The sequence below is a fragment of the Borostomias antarcticus genome, assembly GCF_949987555.1.
Source record: "Borostomias antarcticus genome assembly, chromosome: 34".
In the NCBI taxonomy this organism is placed as follows: Eukaryota; Metazoa; Chordata; class Actinopteri; order Stomiiformes; family Stomiidae; genus Borostomias; species Borostomias antarcticus.
This window is the reverse complement of record NC_140267.1, coordinates 2,250,673-2,269,719: the sequence shown is the minus strand read 5'-3', so window position 1 is coordinate 2,269,719 and position 19,047 is coordinate 2,250,673. Positions and strand designations below refer to the sequence as shown.

General features: G+C 42.3%; 1 protein-coding gene across 1 annotated transcript in view; it reads right to left on the bottom strand.

Moving 5' to 3' along the window:
• Positions 1-19,047, bottom strand: part of LOC311327787 (CUB and sushi domain-containing protein 1) — a gene marked incomplete at its 5' end in the record, with an annotated part of 408,914 nt that overhangs the window by 274,534 nt on the left and 115,333 nt on the right. Inside the window, one exon of the mRNA XM_084460891.1 lies at positions 9,893-10,005. Within this exon, the coding sequence (XP_084317017.1) occupies positions 9,893-10,005 (113 nt within the window). The remainder of the gene's footprint in view (positions 1-9,892; positions 10,006-19,047) is intronic.

Genomic DNA, 19,047 nt, shown 5'->3' with positions numbered 1-19,047 from the left:
TTCTCTCTTGGATGTGCGTGTATTTTCCGTCGCTATGCATAAAATCTGAGGACCGTGTTGGAAACAATAAATCAATCAATCAAAATGGAGACAACATTGGAGACAACATTGGACAGGATGCAGGGACGAGTCAGGGCAGTCCAAAGACAGGAGAGTGCAAACAGCAGGTACAAAATGCTTGTTCAAAATAAGACAAGACAAAAAAAAATACAAAGTATAGTGCGGTCAGCGTACAGTATATACAGTGAGTGTGCAGAGCGTAACGTGTTTGTGAGTGTGTGTGTGCATATATGATGGCTACATGCTAGCTTGTTGGGCACGTGTTTCCCATTACATGGCAATGTCAACCCTAATCTCACTCGTCACTAACTTAATCTATTTAGTCAGTCTATGTTGTAATTCACTTCAATAAGACGGCTCCGGCAGAAACCATCATGAATATTCATCAGCACTACAGGTTTAAATAACCTCCACACAACATGAGCTCAAATATCTAGCATTAGCGAACATGACATCACGTCAGGCCAATTGTACCGCCCAGGGAGTATTTTCATATCCTTCTGCACCTTTTGAAAATTGCCTTTGACGTTTATTTCCATATCTGTATATATTATATTATGATTGAATGAATCCTATTGCTCTAAACCTTGATCTGATGTAAGGTTCATGTATGTGACAGAGACATGGATTTCAGATGTAATGTAAACACTATTGAGTGTTCCGTAGATAAGATGTTCCGGGGGATTTCTTCATCAGATACTCAAAGGGGGGGTTAATTCCCAGAGAATCTGGCAACCGGGAAATTTTAACATGGTGGGAAGGCCTACACAACAACGCACAGCGACCACTCACTCATATAACCTAGCGCACAATTACACAACTATGTACAATAATTTTACCCCGAAAAAAAAACTACAGTAACAACACATAACAGCAACTACACATTGAAATGGCTTAACAACACACAACCATAACATAACTACACAATCTCTATACACAACTATACAATAACTACACAATAACTCTGGCTATCTGGCTATACACAACTACATGCTGCAATAGCTTAACAACCCACACCTATCCAATAACTACACAATCTCTATACACACAACTACACAATAACTACACTTCTCTCTTACTGTAGCTTATCCCTTTTTTTTTTTTTTTGCACTAGCATTTTGTCCTCGCCCTTTGCACTGTCCTGTCTTTGCACTGTCCTGTCTTTGACTGTCCTGTCTTTGCACTGTCCTGTCTTTGCATGGTCCTGTCTTTACACTGTCCTGTCTTTGCACTGTCCTGTCTTTGCACTGTCCTGTCTCGTCCCGGCACCTTGTCCAATGTTGTCTCAATCTTATGCACCATGTTCAAAAGCTAATTCCTAGTATGCAATAAACAATTTCTGATTCTGAATAAATTGACACAGAAACAACCTACTGTAACACATAACTATGGAGAAACTACACACCAAAACTTCCTAACAACACATTATGCACTACAGTATGCAACACTACAGTATACACCACTACAGTATACACCACTACAGTATACACCGCATAGTTCCCTAGATAAACACATAAACCACCTACAGAAGCTACATAAAAGACACTAGCTACATGCAGAGTATATGAAACAACTATGTAAATGTATTGCTTTATAAATGTTCTTAGCCGGTAGACAAACATACTCCTGGAGCTTGCTCGATCGCCTTGTTGAGAGGGGTCAGGGAAGAATGTTTACAGCTCACTTATCTGGCCCCCGGGTGATTACTGTTTTTTTGCTTCCCTCTGGAATATGTAGGGGTGGGTCGTATGCCCACCTCCCTTGTTCTCTGTAAAGCGCATTGTGTTGCCTCTGGGTATGAAATGCGCTATACAAATCAAGCTTTGATGGATTGATTGATTGACTATCAGACTATCTGGCTGTACACACCTGATCCTTCTCACAGCAATGCAGTATAGTGCTCCATCTCAGATGTACCCGTTTGGCAGTGGCACTGACAAAAGATAACGATGTTGATGTTGAGTTCTCCTGTGACATCGAACATGGGTTCCCCATGGGTTCACGTATGTTCTCTATCTCTGTTGTCTTTCCATGCAAAACTATCTCTGTTGTCTTTCCATGCAAAACGTATTGTCGTCGATCATTTCTAAATAATATTCTGTTATCTTTTAAAAGTAGATTTAAAAGGTTTTCATGTTGCGCCGTGCGAAGAAAGTCTAGAAATCCCTCGACAAAAGACTGAAAAGGATGATTAAAAGTGACATGGGGATTCAAATCATTCCAGTTGAGCAAAGTGGACAAATCCCTCTGCGTTGAAGCCTGTATGCTAGTTGTTGTAGGTGATCCATGGGGAGAAGTGTATCTGACAAACACAGGACTTTTCTCCCTTTCTCCAGAAAGGCTCACCATCATGTCAACAATACCTGCCTCCATCGTTGGAGTTCGCATAACTTACGGAATGTTGCTCTCCCCAAAACCTCTCTCTCTCTCTCTCTCTCGCTCTCCCTCTCGCCCTTTCTCTCCCTATCTCTCCCTCATCCCCCTTTCTCTCCCTCTTTCTCTCACTCTCTCTCTCCCTTTCTTCCCCCCCTTTCTCTCTCTCTCTCGCGCTCCCTCTCGCCCTTCCTCTCCCTATCTCTCCCTCATCTCCCTTTCTCTCCCTCTTTCTCTCACACTCTCTCTCTCCCTTTCTTCCCCCCCTTTCTCTCTCTCTCTGTCTAGTGTTGTTTTTATGCCTCTAGATCGTTTTAGAATTAGCACAGGGAGTTACTGTAACATGAAAACCTACTGTAATCAGATGGTAATCATGTGTTTAAGCATGCTAATTATCTCTTAAGTATAAATATATAAGCCAGTGTTCTAATGTCCAACCCTCAGTGTGGAACGTTACGATGAGTAAATGTCAAAGTAACAGTTGAAGATAGAAGACAAGTCAGCTCCAGAGCTTCACAGCCCTGTCACTCATATATACTGTATGTCTGCATATTCCTGTACATACACTCTGTCTGCATAGATACATACACTCTGTCTGCATAGATACATGCACTCTGCCTGCATAGATACATGCACTCTGCCTGCATAGATACATGCACTCTGCCTGCATAGATACATACACTCTGCCTGCATAGATACGTACACCATGTCTGCATAGATACATGCACTCTGTCTGCATAGATACATACACTCTGTCTGCATAGATACATGCACTCTGCCTCCTTGGTTGGATACTGTATTGGTACTGGCTGATTGGCTTGATATTGTGTTGGGTAGTGGATACTGGCTGATTGGTTTGATACTGTGTTGGGTTGTGGGTACTGGTTGGTTGGATACTGTGTTGGGTTGTGGGTACTGGTTGGTTGGATACTGTGTTGGGTAGTGGGTACTGGTTGGTTGGTAGGATACTGTGTTGGGTTGTGGGTCCTGGTTGGTTGGATACTGTGTTGGGTTGTGGGTACTGGTTGGTAGGATACTGTGTTGGGTTGTGGGTCCTGGTTGGTTGGATACTGTGTTGGGTTGTGGGTACTGGTTGGTAGGATACTGTGTTGGGTAGTGGGTACTGGTTGGTTGGATACTGTGTTGGGTAGTGGGTACTGGTTGGTAGGATACTGTGTTGGGTAGTGGGTACTGGTTGGTAGGATACTGTGTTGGGTTGTGGGTACTGGTTGGTTGTTTGGCTGGATACTGGCTAGCAGGATGCTAGCAGCCTCGATGCTGAGGTAATATTTCCCCCTGAACGGCTTTGGCCTCTACGAGACTTCCTGCCTGCTTTGGGAAATTAATTGATTTGTATCTTTGGGGCAGCACTCCGCCGGAGCTGCCTATTATCTGCTAGCTTTGTCATTTATTTGAATATTTCCAATAAAGGTGTGAACAGAAATGTTTAATGAGAAAGTGAATATGAAGGGCCGTGATGAGATTGGAGAGGGAACTTAAGGACGTCACAGTAAATTAATTCCTCCTCTGTGATGCGGGCTCGTGTGCTAGCATTGTGTCAACACCACTCACCCCTCTGAGGTTTAAATTCGCTTCTCCTCTGTAAATAAATAATACTATATGTGCTACTGCAGATGGGACATCCATATTGGTGAATCAAACTGTAGAGGAACTCAACCCCAAATCATTTCATAAATAACCTTCATCTAGACAACATCTAGAACCCTGAGGTCCTCCTCCGAGACTCTTTTAACAGTCCCTAGATCGAGACTTAAGACCAAGGGTGACCGAGCTTTTGCGGTGGCTGGCCCAAAGCTCTGGAACAGCCTCCCTCCACACATTAGACACGCACAGAACCTAACTCTTTAAGTCTCAGCTTAAAACACACTTGTTCTCACTGGCTTTTGAGGCCTGATGGCCTACATCCCCTGTCCTGTTTTGTGTCCTGTCCTTTTATTGTTCTGTGATTATGTGCACTTTATTCTGTTTTTTGTTTTAGTTTATTTTATATATTGTACAGCACTTTGGTGCAACTTCGGTTGATTTTAAACGTGCTTTATAAATAAAGTTGACCTTGACCTTGACCTTGACCTTCATATCAGCATACTGTTCTGTGTGTATCCCAGTCAACTACTGTAAGCATTGTTTATCCAGTCAAGTCACCTTTATTCATACAGCACATTTAAAAACAACGGGCTGAGCCTAAGTGCTTTCCAGTCATTACAATACAGTTACAACGAAGATTACCTCAGATTAAAATCATAGTGCAATATACATATTAACAATGCATGAAACAGATTTAAGTATACAATGAATGTATGAATGGAGTGCAGAGATAAAATAATAAAACACAGTAACAAGATAAAATAACGACATACAATCAGCATCACGCCAATCAGAGAACAAGGCAGTGTTGAGCCAATCAGAGAACAAGGCAGTGTTGAGCCAATCAGAGAACAAGGCAGTGTTGAGACAATCAGAAAACAAGGCAGTGTTGAGCCAATCAGAGAACAAGGCAGTGTTGAGCCAATCAGAGAACAAGGCAGTGTTGAGCCAATCAGAAAACAAGGCAGTGTTGAGCCAATCAGAAAACAAGGCAGTGTTGAGCCAATCAGAGAACAAGGCAGTGTTGAGCCAATCAGAGAACAAGGCAGTGTTGAGCCAATCAGAGAACAATGCCGGCTGATTGGCTCATTCCTGGCAGAATGCAGGAAGGGAGGTGGATACAGTATACCGCTAGGTAACACTCCAGTCCAGCCTGCTGCTAAACCAATCAGGACTCAGCAGGCAGACGACTAATTACCATTGGTCTGGAGTAATGGACCGTGTAACACAGCACAGGGGCTGCTGGGAAAATCTACATCGCACTAATCTGCATGACATCACTCATTCTCCACTAATATAAACTGCTAATTCTCCTGACTGCTAGTGTTTGTACTTCTATGAAGGACCAACTGAAAAGGTATGCTTACAGTGTAGTGAGCGTTTGGAAACCAGGGTTTTTTGGCAGACACAAGGCCCCCAGAGGGCCTTGAAATCCTTTGAATTTGAGGGGAAAAAGGCCTTGAAAGTGCTTGAAAATGACATAAATAAACATGGGTCATTGAAAGTGCTTGAAAATAGACATGAGTCACTGCTTGAATTTATAGATTTTGTGCGAGAATATGTTAATTTAAAAAAAGAGAGAGAGAGAGTCGCGCGCGAGTTGCACCACCTGCCCCCGAAAAAAAGTGTGGCCAAATGTTTCTGGTGGCAAGCAAGATATCGGCTCGTAAGTGCGAACCTCCAGCTATGCCGGGGAAATGCCAATTCCAGGATGCGTGGCTTGATAAAGACATCTACAAAGAATGGCTGCTTAAAGATTCACTGGACATACATATAACCCGATGAAGAGGCTCTCTACTAGCACAGTACGTAAAGCCCACGGGACACATTGGTCATAGTTTGGTAATTTACGACGGTACCAACAGCTGAAATTGCCGACACCGTGCCTACAGGTATACAGTCGCAAAATAACCGACCTCAAGGAGACTGTACGGCAACGCTGCTGTCACTGCTGCTGAAATACCTAACTACGATGTCATTAAATAACGTGACAATGCTGTTACATCACAGTCCCACCCTGACGTTATTCAAGCCTCTCTTTTTAATAGTTGTCTGTGAGCAGCTAGTAGGCTACTTATTATAAAAATTGGCATCCTGATCCGCATCTCAAACTATGCTGTATTTGGGTCCTTGAATTTGAGGGAATTGGGCCTTGAAAGTCCTTGAATTTGAGGGAATTGGGTTTGAAAGTCCTTGAATTTGAGGGAATTGGGCCTGGAAAGTCTTTGAAAGTCCTTGAATTTGATGTTGAAGAAGGTGTGGGAACCTGCAGACAATTCAAAAGGTTCAATTTCTTTCTACCTCATGATCTAGTTGTTCTAAATGAAATTTGAAGCCGGCTGTCTGTCTCATTCCAGCAGCATTAGAGCTATTGACATCTCTACAGGTACACACACACACACACACACACACACACAGAGATATACACACACACACACACAGAGATATACAAACGCACGCACACACACAGAGATATACACACACACACACACACAGATATACACACACACACACACACAGATATACACACACACGCACGCACACACACAGAGATATACTGTACACACACACACGCACACACACACACAGATACACACGCACACACACACAGATATACACACACACACACGCACACACAAAGAGATACACACACACACACACGCACAGACACAGAGATATACACACACACACGCACACACACACAGAGATATACACACACGCACGCACACACACAGAGATATACACACACACACACAGAGATATACACACACACACGCATGCACACACAGAGATATACACACACACACAGAGATATACACACACACACACACACACAGAGATATACACACACACACACACACACAGAGATACACACACACCGCAGCATTAGAGCTGCTGTCATCTCTACAGGCAGACCTGTGTCTGTGCAGATGGAGCACACAGACCAGACCTCTGTATTAATGTCACCCTCCTGATGGATGGGCATCCCGAGGGCTGAGCACACACACACACACACACACACACACACACACACACACACACACACACACTACATTATAGAAGGACAAGTGACATTTAACCAGAATGCAACACCGGACCCATTGCTCTCGTTGTCAGCATCAGATTCCCAGCAGCGGTATAATACCATGTACAGTGGGCGAACATTCACAGCACCAGCGCTACTGTAGCTAGGCCATGCGCTGCGTGTGGGGCCCCCGAAGCCACGTGGGGCCCCTGAATGATGTACATACGTAGCACCGAAAACAACCGAACCCTGACAGGTTCCCGTGTGGGGAACCCTGAACACTCAGCAGTGCCCCTGCTGGTAGAACGTGCATAGTGCAGCTTTCAGGGAGAACAGGGGAGAGTCGTCAACAGCTAGTTTTCGTGCATCTAAAATTCAGAACTACAAATGTGAATAAGATTTCTACATCAACACCAGGGCTTTTTGTGTTCTTGGCAGATGATTTTATGCAGAGCACTCGGTTTTTTATTGCCCACCTGCTGCTCCCCATTAAGGGCGACTGCAACGAGGTGGAGCGGCCTTTGAAAAAAAGGATACCGTCTGGCCTCGGCCTTAACATGGTTTTAAAGCTGCCTTTGAGAAGCACCACGCAGTAGCAGGAACACAGCTACGTCTCCTATGAATCACAAAATGGACTCCGGGGCAGTGTCTTTAAAATAATTAAAATTCCTTCATTAGCATGGCATGGTCATAGGAGACTTAGAAACTCAGACGCATTTCGCCTTCGTCAGGGAGTCAAACGGTTCTCATGGAGCGCCTAGCCTTCTTCTAGTGGGTGTTCCACCAACTACGTCTCCGTCGGAGATGCATGTCCAAGGCTGTCCTTAAAGGACAATGCTCGCTTTTGACAACCTGGACCTTATTTACGACATATTATAAGACGTTTGACTCACCGAGATCACTTTGGTGTAGTTTGGAGGCATGTAGAAGAAATTTAAAATCCAGCGCGAGCCAAGTATATCCATGTAATGGCGGTGGTCAGGGCACTTAGAATGCAGCTTCTAAAAAATCTTTTTTCTGCCGCGAAATGGTTGTTTTCATCAATCTGTCTTGATGAATCGCTAGTTGTGCTTACATAGAGCGTAGGCCTGTTGTGGTTTTTCACATGCCTCTGTAATATGATCTTTGGAAACGTCTTTAGACACGAAAAAGCTTCCTCACTTGCTCCAGCACGCATGCACACAGCGTGCTGGAGCAAGTGGGGAAGCTATTTCGTTTCGAAAGACATGGATATACTGGCTCGCGCTGGATTTTAAATTTCTTCTACATGCCTCCGAACTACACCAAAGTGATCTCGGTGACTAAAGACGTTTGTAAAGATCATATTACAGAGGCATGTGAAAAACCACAACAGGCCTACGCTCTATGTAAGCACAACTAGCGATTCATAAAGACAGATTGATGAAAACAACCGTTTCGCGGCAGAAAATAGATTTTTAGAAACTGCATTCTCGGTGCCCCGACCACCGCCATTACATGGATATACTGGCTCGCGCTGGATTGTAAATTTCTTCTACATGCCTCCGAACTACACCAAAGTGATCTCGGTGAGTCAAACGTCTTATAATATGTCGTAAATAAGGTCCAGGTTGTCAAAAACGAGCATTGTCCTTTAAAACGGCTCCAGCTGAGTGCCACGCCGGCGTCTCAGTTCTCCAGCCACTGGAGAGGTGGAATGCCAGGGACGGTTTAGTCCTCGCGGTACAGAAATTATCTTTCTTCCTCCTGGCCTGACAAGCCGGCTCAGCGCGTGTTGCTCCGAGAAAAGCAGGGAGGGAGGACTGTCCTTAGACCACCCCACACACACACACACACACACACACACACACACACACACACACACACACACACACACATTAATTACAGGACCCAAGGGGGAGTCTTTAATTGGCCACAAGGTGACACACACATTACCTACAGTGAGCGGCGACAAAGCACACAACACACACATGCAACTTCGGGGGTTCTCCTGAATTTTTCCCATCCAAGCCGTTGTGAATGAATTTCAAGTCTCACCAAAGTGTTCTGTTTTCCTACTTGACTGTTGTTCTAACTTTGTAGTTCGTTCTCATAGATCAGTCTGTTAAAACTACAAATTCTTCCTGTGTGACATCACTTCCCTGTCCTCTTCATCCTGAAACTAGGTCACTTCCTTTTTCACTGTATAACCTATCGACCTCGTCCACATCTGACTCACTCTGCCTGGATTCACTTCCTGTGTTAGAGTCCGACTCGAATCGTAACAGAATAAAACTATTGCCTTTGTTTAAAACCAGCTTGACCGACCACTCAGCGTGTTCTTTGAAATCTAAACCAAGTAAGGTTTTTTCCATAACTCCGTCCTCCTCCTCCAGGGGCGGCCAGGAGCAGTGGGCAGCCATCGTTCATGGCACCCGGGGACCAAGTCCAAATACTCAGTCCAGGTCCATCTCTTCTTCTGCATGTTTTTCGTATTGGGTTCTTTTTTGGGAGGAAACCCCTTACGAGCATGGGGAGAACATGCTGTAGCTATTAACCTCCAGGTCAACAACCGTGGACTGTTGTTCTTGCAACAACCACAATGTGACTGAGACGAAATGTCGAGTCACAGATGAATTTCAGACACGTTTGATTGGTCTAGCGAGTAAAACAAGCCCATCATGCAGCAGTAGCCCCACGGCGAGAGCTGACACCGTGGAAATAACTTCCACGGTAGCCACACAACCTCACAACATCCACAGCGACACATCGCCAAAGGGGGCTGTCATAGCAACCACGCGCTCTGGTATGATTGTCTCTCCATGGTACCATGCTAATGACTCAACGGAAGTGAGTTTTGCCGGTCCTTACCTTCGTAGATGGCTTTGAACCCCTGGGCGCTCACAGCGAAGTCTGTGGTGAACCAGAGAGCAAGAACCGAGCCGGTGCTCACCATGGGAGATGGCAACATGAACCCCGACAGCCTGGTAGTAGAGACAGACGGAGAGGAAGAGAGAGAGAGAGAGAGAGTTAATATATCATAGTTTATTAGTTCTAGTAATAGTTATATCAGTCCACATTATAAGGAATGTTACCATTACATGGAATCAGCTTGTAGCTAGGCTGCTGCATGTTATCTCGGGCTGCTGCATGTTATCTCGCATGTTAGAATGAATGATGATGGCGGTCTGTCATTCCCGACATGCCTCTGATCAAACATTGTTTATGTCCAATGATGTTCCCTCTAACATGTTCTACAGTCCATTCTGTGTTTATCTCATTTCAGACTTGAGCAGGGTATGAATCTTTAATTGTGTGTTGGTTGGAGAGACAGCAACTCTGCATCATTTATATACCCCCACACACACACACACACACACACACACACACACACACACACACACACACACACAACAAAGGGACTCTGCTGTTTATCCCTAATGGTGGGATATGTAGGCTATTGGAGTCTGGGAGATGGAGGAGCTCTCTGTGTGTGAGTTGTTGTCCGCCTAATGGAGAGCTGCTTGAAGAGCTTCACCTATTACCCTGAAGGACAGCTGTTATAGGTATAATCCCCTCATGCCACAAGACCAGGGCGCTTGGAGAGCAACATGAGAAAACCAGCCTGAGGAGTAGCTCACGCCCAAACAAAACACCCATTTGCCATCCAAATCTCCTTCCTCCTTTATCTTCAGCGTATCCACACACACACACACACACACACACACACACACACACACACACATCATAAATATCACACACATCATAGCATTCACACTAATAGTCACATACACCATAATCCCCCATAAGAGAAAGAGAGAGAGATGCTGTGAGAGAAAGCGAAGTGAAGATGATAATGGTTGAAAGGAGGGAAAAGGCTTATTCTTAGGAGCTGCTGGTGTTAACTCCTCTCCCGTGCTAAAGGCTTTATCTGCTCTATAGAAGTCTAGAGAGTCATGCTAAAGGCTTTATCTGCTCTATAGAAGACTAGAGAGTCATGATGCTAAAGACTATATCTGCTCTATAGAAGGCTAGAGAGTCATGGTGCTAAAGGCTTTATCTGCTCTATAGAAGACTAGAGAGTCATGCTAAAGGCTTTATCTGCTCTATAGAAGGCTAGAGAGTCATGGTGCTAAAGACTATCTGCTCTATAGAAGGCTAGAGAGTCATGGTGCTAAAGGCTCTATCTGCTCTATAGAAGGCTAGAGAGTCATGGTGCTAAAGGCTATATCTGCTCTATAGAAGGCTAGAGAGTCATGGTGCTAAAGGCTTTATCTGCTCTATAGAAGACTAGAGAGTCATGGTGCTAAAGACTATATCTGCTCTATAGAAGGCTAGAGAGTCATGGTGCTAAAGGCTATATCTGCTCTATAGAAGACTAGAGAGTCATGGTGCTAAAGGCTTTATCTGCTCTATAGAAGACTAGAGAGTCATGGTGCTAAAGGCTATATCTGCTCTATAGAAGACTAGAGAGTCATGCTAAAGGCTTTATCTGCTCTATAGAAGACTAGAGAGTCATGCTAAAGGCTATATCTGCTCTATAGAAGACTAGAGAGTCATGGTGCTAAAGGCTATATCTGCTCTATAGAAGGATAGAGAGTCATGATGCTAAAGGCTATATCTGCTCTATAGAAGGCTAGAGCGTCATGCTAAAGGCTATATCTACTCTATAGAAGACTAGAGAGTCATGATGCTAAAGGCTTTATCTGCTCTATAGAAGACTAGAGAGTCATGGTGCTAAAGGCTATATCTGCTCTATAGAAGACTAGAGAGTCATGCTAAAGGCTATATCTGCTCTATAGAAGACTAGAGAGTCATGGTGCTAAAGGCTTTATCTGCTCTATAGAAGGCTAGAGAGTCATGCTAAAGGCTTTATCTGCTCTATAGAAGGGTAGAGTCATGGTGCTAAAGGCTTTATCTGCTCTATAGAAGACTAGAGAGTCATGCTAAAGGCTTTATCTGCTCTATAGAAGACTAGAGAGTCATGGTGCTAAAGGCTATATCTGTTCTATAGAAGGATAGAGAGTCATGATGCTAAAGGCTATATCTGCTCTATAGAAGACTAGAGAGTCATGGTGCTAAAGGCTATATCTGCTCTATAGAAGACTAGAGAGTCATGGTGCTAAAGGCTATATCTGCTCTATAGAAGACTAGAGAGTCATGGTGCTAAAGGCTATATCTGCTCTATAGAAGACTAGAGAGTCATGGTGCTAAAGGCTTTATCTGCTCTATAGAAGACTAGAGAGTCATGCTAAAGGCTATATCTGCTCTATAGAAGACTAGAGAGTCATGCTAAAGGCTTTATCTGCTCTATAGAAGACTAGAGAGTCATGGTGCTAAAGGTTATATCTGCTCTATAGAAGACTAGAGAGTCATGCTAAAGGTTATATCTGCTCTATAGAAGACTAGAGAGTCATGGTGCTAAAGGCTTTATCTGCTCTATAGAAGGGTAGAGAGTCATGCTAAAGGCTACATCTGCTCTATAGAAGACTAGAGAGTCATGCTAAAGGCTTTATCTGCTCTATAGAAGACTAGAGAGTCATGGTGCTAAAGGGTATATCTGCTCTATAGAAGGCTAGAGAGTCATGGTGCTAAAGGCTTTATCTGCTCTATAGACGACTAGAGAGTCATGGTGCTAAAGGCTATATCTGCTCTATAGAAGACTAGAGAGTCATGGTGCTAAAGGCTTTATCTGTTCTATAGAAGGATAGAGAGTCATGGTGCTAAAGGCTTTATCTGCTCTATAGAAGACTAGAGAGTCATGCTAAAGACTATATCTGCTCTATAGAAGACTAGAGAGTCATGATGCTAAAGGCTATATCTGCTCTATAGAAGGCTAGAGAGTCATGCTAAAGGCTATATCTGCTCTATAGAAGGGTAGAGAGTCACGGTGCTAAAGGCTATATCTGCTCTATAGAAGACTAGAGAGTCATGCTAAAGGCTCTATCTGCTCTATAGAAGGTTAGAGAGTCATGGTGCTAAAGGCTATATCTGCTCTATAGAAGACTAGAGAGTCATGGTGCTAAAGGCTTTATCTGCTCTATAGAAGGTAGAGAGTCATGCTAAAGACTATATCTGCTCTATAGAAGGCTAGAGAGTCATGCTAAAGGCTATATCTGCTCTATAGAAGGGTAGAGAGTCATGGTGCTAAAGGCTTTATCTGCTCTATAGAAGGCTAGAGAGTCATGGTGCTAAAGGCTTTATCTGCTCTATAGAAGACTAGAGAGTCATGCTAAAGGCTATATCTGCTCTATAGAAGACTAGAGAGTCATGGTGCTAAAGGCTTTATCTGCTCTATAGAAGACTAGAGAGTCATGGTGCTAAAGGTTATATCTGCTCTATAGAAGACTAGAGAGTCATGCTAAAGGTTATATCTGCTCTATAGAAGACTAGAGAGTCATGCTAAAGGTTATATCTGCTCTATAGAAGACTAGAGAGTCATGGTGCTAAAGGCTATATCTGCTCTATAGAAGACTAGAGAGTCATGGTGCTAAAGGCTTTATCTGCTCTATAGAAGGCTAGAGAGTCATGGTGCTAAAGGCTATATCTGCTCTATAGAAGGCTAGAGAGTCATGGTGCTAAAGGCTTTATCTGCTCTATAGAAGACTAGAGAGTCATGGTGATAAAGGCTATATCTGCTCTATAGAAGACTAGAGAGTCATGATGCTAAAGGCTATATCTGCTCTATAGAAGACTAGAGAGTCATGATGCTAAAGGCTATATCTGCTCTATAAGCTAGAGAGTCATGGTGCTAGAGGCTATATCTGCTCTATAGAAGACTAGTGAGTCATGCTAAAGGCTTTATCTGCTCTATAGAAGACTAGAGAGTCATGGTGCTAAAGGCTATATCTGCTCTATAGAAGACTAGAGAGTCATGGTGCTAAAGGCTATATCTGCTCTATAGAAGGCTAGAGAGTCATGGTGCTAAAGGCTTTATCTGCTCTATAGAAGACTAGAGAGTCATGCTAAAGGCTTTATCTGCTCTATAGAAGACTAGAGAGTCATGATGCTAAAGGCTTTATCTGCTCTATAGAAGACTAGAGAGTCATGGTGATAAAGGCTATATCTGCTCTATAGAAGACTAGAGAGTCATGATGCTAAAGGCTATATCTGCTCTATAGAAGACTAGAGAGTCATGATGCTAAAGGCTATATCTGCTCTATAAGCTAGAGAGTCATGGTGCTAGAGGCTATATCTGCTCTAAAGAAGACTAGTGAGTCATGCTAAAGGCTTTATCTGCTCTATAGAAGACTAGAGAGTCATGGTGCTAAAGGCTATATCTGCTCTATAGAAGACTAGAGAGTCATGGTGCTAAAGGCTATATCTGCTCTATAGAAGGATAGAGAGTCATGATGCTAAAGGCTATATCTGCTCTATAGAAGACTAGAGAGTCATGGTGCTAAAGGCTTTATCTGCTCTATAGAAGACTAGAGAGTCATGATGCTAAAGGCTATATCTGCTCTATAGAAGGCTAGAGAGTCATGGTGCTAAAGGCTATATCTGCTCTATAGAAGACTAGAGAGTCATGCTAAAGGCTATATCTGCTCTATAGAAGGATAGAGAGTCATGCTAAAGGCTATATCTGCTCTATAGAACGCTAGAGAGTCATGCTAAAGGCTATATCTGCTCTATAGAAGGCTAGAGAGTCATGCTAAAGGCTTTATCTGCTCTATAGAAGACTAGAGAGTCATGGTGCTAAAGGCTATATCTGCTCTATAGAAGACTAGAGAGTCATGGTGCTAAAGGCTATATCTGCTCTATAGAAGACTAGAGAGTCATGCTAAAGGCGTTATCTGCTCTATAGAAGACTAGAGAGTCATGGTGCTAAAGGCTATATCTGCTCTATAGAAGACTAGAGAGTCATGCTAAAGGCTTTATCTGCTCTATAGAAGACTAGAGAGTCATGGTGCTAAAGGCTATATCTGCTCTATAGAAGACTAGAGAGTCATGCTAAAGGCTTTATCTGCTCTATAGAAGACTAGAGAGTCATGATGCTAAAGGCTATATCTGCTCTATAGAAGGCTAGAGAGTCATGGTGCTAAAGGCTTTATCTGCTCTATAGAAGACTAGAGAGTCATGGTGGTAAAGGCTTTATCTGCTCTATAGAAGGATAGAGAGTCATGCTAAAGACTATATCTGCTCTATATAAGACTAGAGAGTCATGCTAAAGGCTATATCTGCTCTATAGAAGACTAGAGGGTCATGGTGATAAAGGCTTTATCTGCTCTATAGAAGACTAGAGAGTCATGGTGCTAAAGGCTTTATCTGCTCTATAGAAGGCTAGAGAGTCATGCTAAAGGCTTTATCTGCTCTATAGAAGACTAGAGTCATGCTAAAGACTTTATCTGCTCTATAGAAGACTAGAGAGTCATGCTAAAGGCTATATCTGCTCTATAGAAGGCTAGAGAGTCATGGTGCTACAGGCTATATCTGCTCTATAGAAGGATAGAGAGTCATGGTGCTAAAGGCTATATCTGCTCTATAGAAGGATAGAGTCATGGTGCTAAAGGTTATATCTGCTCTATAGAAGGCTAGAGAGTCATGCTAAAGGCTATATCTGCTCTATAGAAGGCTAGAGCGTCATGGTGCTAAAGGCTTTATCTGCTCTATAGACGACTAGAGAGTCATGATGCTAAAGGCTTTATCTGCTCTATAGAAGACTAGAGAGTCATGGTGCTAAAGGCTATATCTGCTCTATAGAAGACTAGAGAGTCATGGTGCTAAAGGCTATATCTGCTCTATAGAAGACTAGAGAGTCATGGTGCTAAAGGCTATATCTGCTCTATAGAAGGCTAGAGAGTCATGGTGCTAAAGGTTATATCTGCTCTATAGAAGACTAGAGAGTCATGGTGCTAAAGGCTATATCTGCTCTATAGAAGGCTAGAGAGTCATGGTGCTAAAGGTTATATCTGCTCTATAGAAGACTAGAGAGTCATGCTAAAGGCTTTATCTGCTCTATAGAAGACTAGAGAGTCATGCTAAAGGCTTTATCTGCTCTATAGAAGGGTAGAGGGTCATGGTGCTAAAGGCTATATCTGCTCTATAGAAGGCTAGAGAGTCATGGTGCTAAAGGCTATATCTGCTCTATAGAAGACTAGAGCGTCATGGTGCTAAAGGCTATATCTGCTCTATAGAAGACTAGAGCGTCATGCTAAAGGATATATCTGCTCTATAGAAGACTAGAGCGTCATGCTAAAGGCTATATCTGCTCTATAGAAGGCTAGAGAGTCATGGTGCTAAAGGCTATATCTGCTCTATAGAAGACTAGAGCGTCATGCTAAAGGCTATATCTGCTCTATAGAAGACTAGAGAGTCATGGTGCTAAAGGCTTTATCTGCTCTATAGAAGACTAGAGAGTCATGATGCTAAAGGCTTTATCTGCTCTATAGAAGGATAGAGAGTCATGCTAAAGGCTATATCTGCTCTATAGAAGACTAGAGAGTCATGCTAAAGGCTATATCTGCTCTATAGAAGGCTAGAGAGTCACGGTGCTAAAGGCTATATCTGCTCTATAGAAGACTAGAGAGTCATGCTAAAGGCTCTATCTGCTCTATAGAAGGTTAGAGAGTCATGGTGCTAAAGGCTTTATCTGCTCTATAGAAGGATGGAGAGTCATGCTAAAGGCTATATCTGCTCTATAGAAGACTAGAGAGTCATGCTAAAGGCTATATCTGCTCTATAGAATACTAGAGAGTCATGATGCTAAAGGCTTTATCTGCTCTATAGAAGGCTAGAGAGTCATGGTGCTAAAGACTATATCTGCTCTATAGAAGACTAGAGAGTCATGCTAAAGACTATATCTGCTCTATGGAAGGCTAGAGAGTCACGGTGCTAAAGGCTATATCTGCTCTATAGAAGACTAGAGAGTCATGATGCTAACGGCTATATCTGCTCTATAGAAGACTAGAGAGTCAAGCTAAAGGCTTTATCTGCTCTATAGAAGACTAGAGAGTCATGCTAAAGGCTATATCTGCTCTATAGAAGGCTAGAGAGTCACGGTGCTAAAGGCTATATCTGCTCTATAGAAGACTAGAGAGTCATGCTAAAGGCTTTATCTGCTCTATAGAAGACTAGAGAGTCATGCTAAAGGCTTTATCTGCTCTATAGAAGGGTAGAGGGTCATGGTGCTAAAGGCTATATCTGCTCTATAGAAGACTAGAGAGTCATGCTAAAGGCTATATCTGCTCTATAGAAGACTAGAGAATCATGGTGCTAAAGGCTATATCTTCTCTAGAAGTATAGAAGGATAGAGAGTCATGGTGCTAAAGGCTATATCTGCTCTATAGAAGACTAGAGAGTCATGGTGCTAAAGGCTATATCTGCTCTATAGAAGACTAGAGAGTCATGATGCTAAAGGCTATATCTGCTCTATAGAAGACTAGAGAGTCATGATGCTAAAGGCTATATCTGCTCTATAGAAGGCTAGAGCGTCATGGTGCTAAAGGCTCTATCTGCTCTATAGAAGGATGGAGAGTCATGCTAAAGGCTTTATCTGCTCTATAGAAGACTAGAGTCATGGTGCTAAAAGCTATATCTGCTCTATAGAAGTCATGGTGCTAAAATCTATATACAGTTTGTTTTTTATTGCAGAACTGTATTACAAATACAAAGAAACAAGGCACTTACATACTGTATACACAATTTAAACATCACCGAACTTCTGTCTTAGGTTGAGCAATTACAGCAACTCAAAATACATCACAAATAAATGAAAATAACATACCGAAATACTACTAAACAAAAAACTAAAGAGCTAACTCAAATTAACTAACAAATTCCATCGATTTACACAAACGCTTGAGTTCATTCCTCCAATGATTCAAACAGAACTTAGTCTTAAAATATCTACACTTGAATGAAAAACTTTCCCAATAACACCAGAACATTAAGTCTTGTTAAGTTCTTGTTTTCAACAAAAACACCAAAATTGATTGTTTTCATTGTCAGGGGAGAAAATGCCATGTCGTTGGACTGACGCCAGCTCTGCACATTGCTCCAAAAGACTTCACTGATTTATAGAGAAAAAACAATGTTCTGAACTGTCCGTTTCACAAAATACAGTTATTTGTAACAGAATTAAATCTCAATCTTAAGACTTTGTTCATACTGTAGAATACATTTCATTTAAAATGTTTAAGTTGACCTCTTTTACCTTAGGAGGGAGTGGGGTGGAGGTATATCTAATTCTTATCTTCTTAACTTCTTCAGCTTCAAATTCCCATGGAACAAACTTCATTTTTACTGGGTTAGGATAACATTACTTTAAAAGAATGTCTTGAATAACTGTTAGACAGTTTATAGTCAGAAAAGTCAAGTTATTCGATGCAGAGCTGCCTCAGACCTCAGAGTGCAAAGCCATCTCAGAGAAATTGGTATGGCTTTTATCATTCTACTGTATTATAATGCTTTACACTACACTGAAATTGATATTTCTCACATAATTACTCATGCTGTCACATGTTTACATTGTCATCCATAAAATGAACAACAGCTCAAATCTCTTTGAATCTCCATTCCTCTATATACATTGATTTTCTACTAAACGTTTGAGGTATTTGGCCCCAAGCTGTGGAACAGCCTCCAACTGCATATTAGAACTGACTGAGTTTGGATGTTTTTAAGTCTTTAATTTTCCTTGTGGCCTTCATGTCATGATGAGCTCAGCACCTGATAATCTATGTTTTTTCTTTTCGGTCTTTTATTGTCTTATTTGCTATTCATCATCATGTATTTTGTTGTTTAGTGCCTATACTGTACAACACTTCGGTGAACCACGGTTGTTGTGCTTCATAAATTTTGTTGTTAAAGTTTGAGTTGAGTCAGCAATATGTATTTGTTATTCCAATCTGGTGTTATGTGCTGTAAAGTTGTGTTTATACTGTAGATCAAATTCCAATAGAGAAGGGACTGCTGATGGAAAGCAGTAAGTTTAACTGGTAATGAGCTGCAATTAAAATCACTAAGTAAGAATTATATTCCACCCATTTAAAAAACAATAATATCGGGGACCATAAACCAAAACTAAC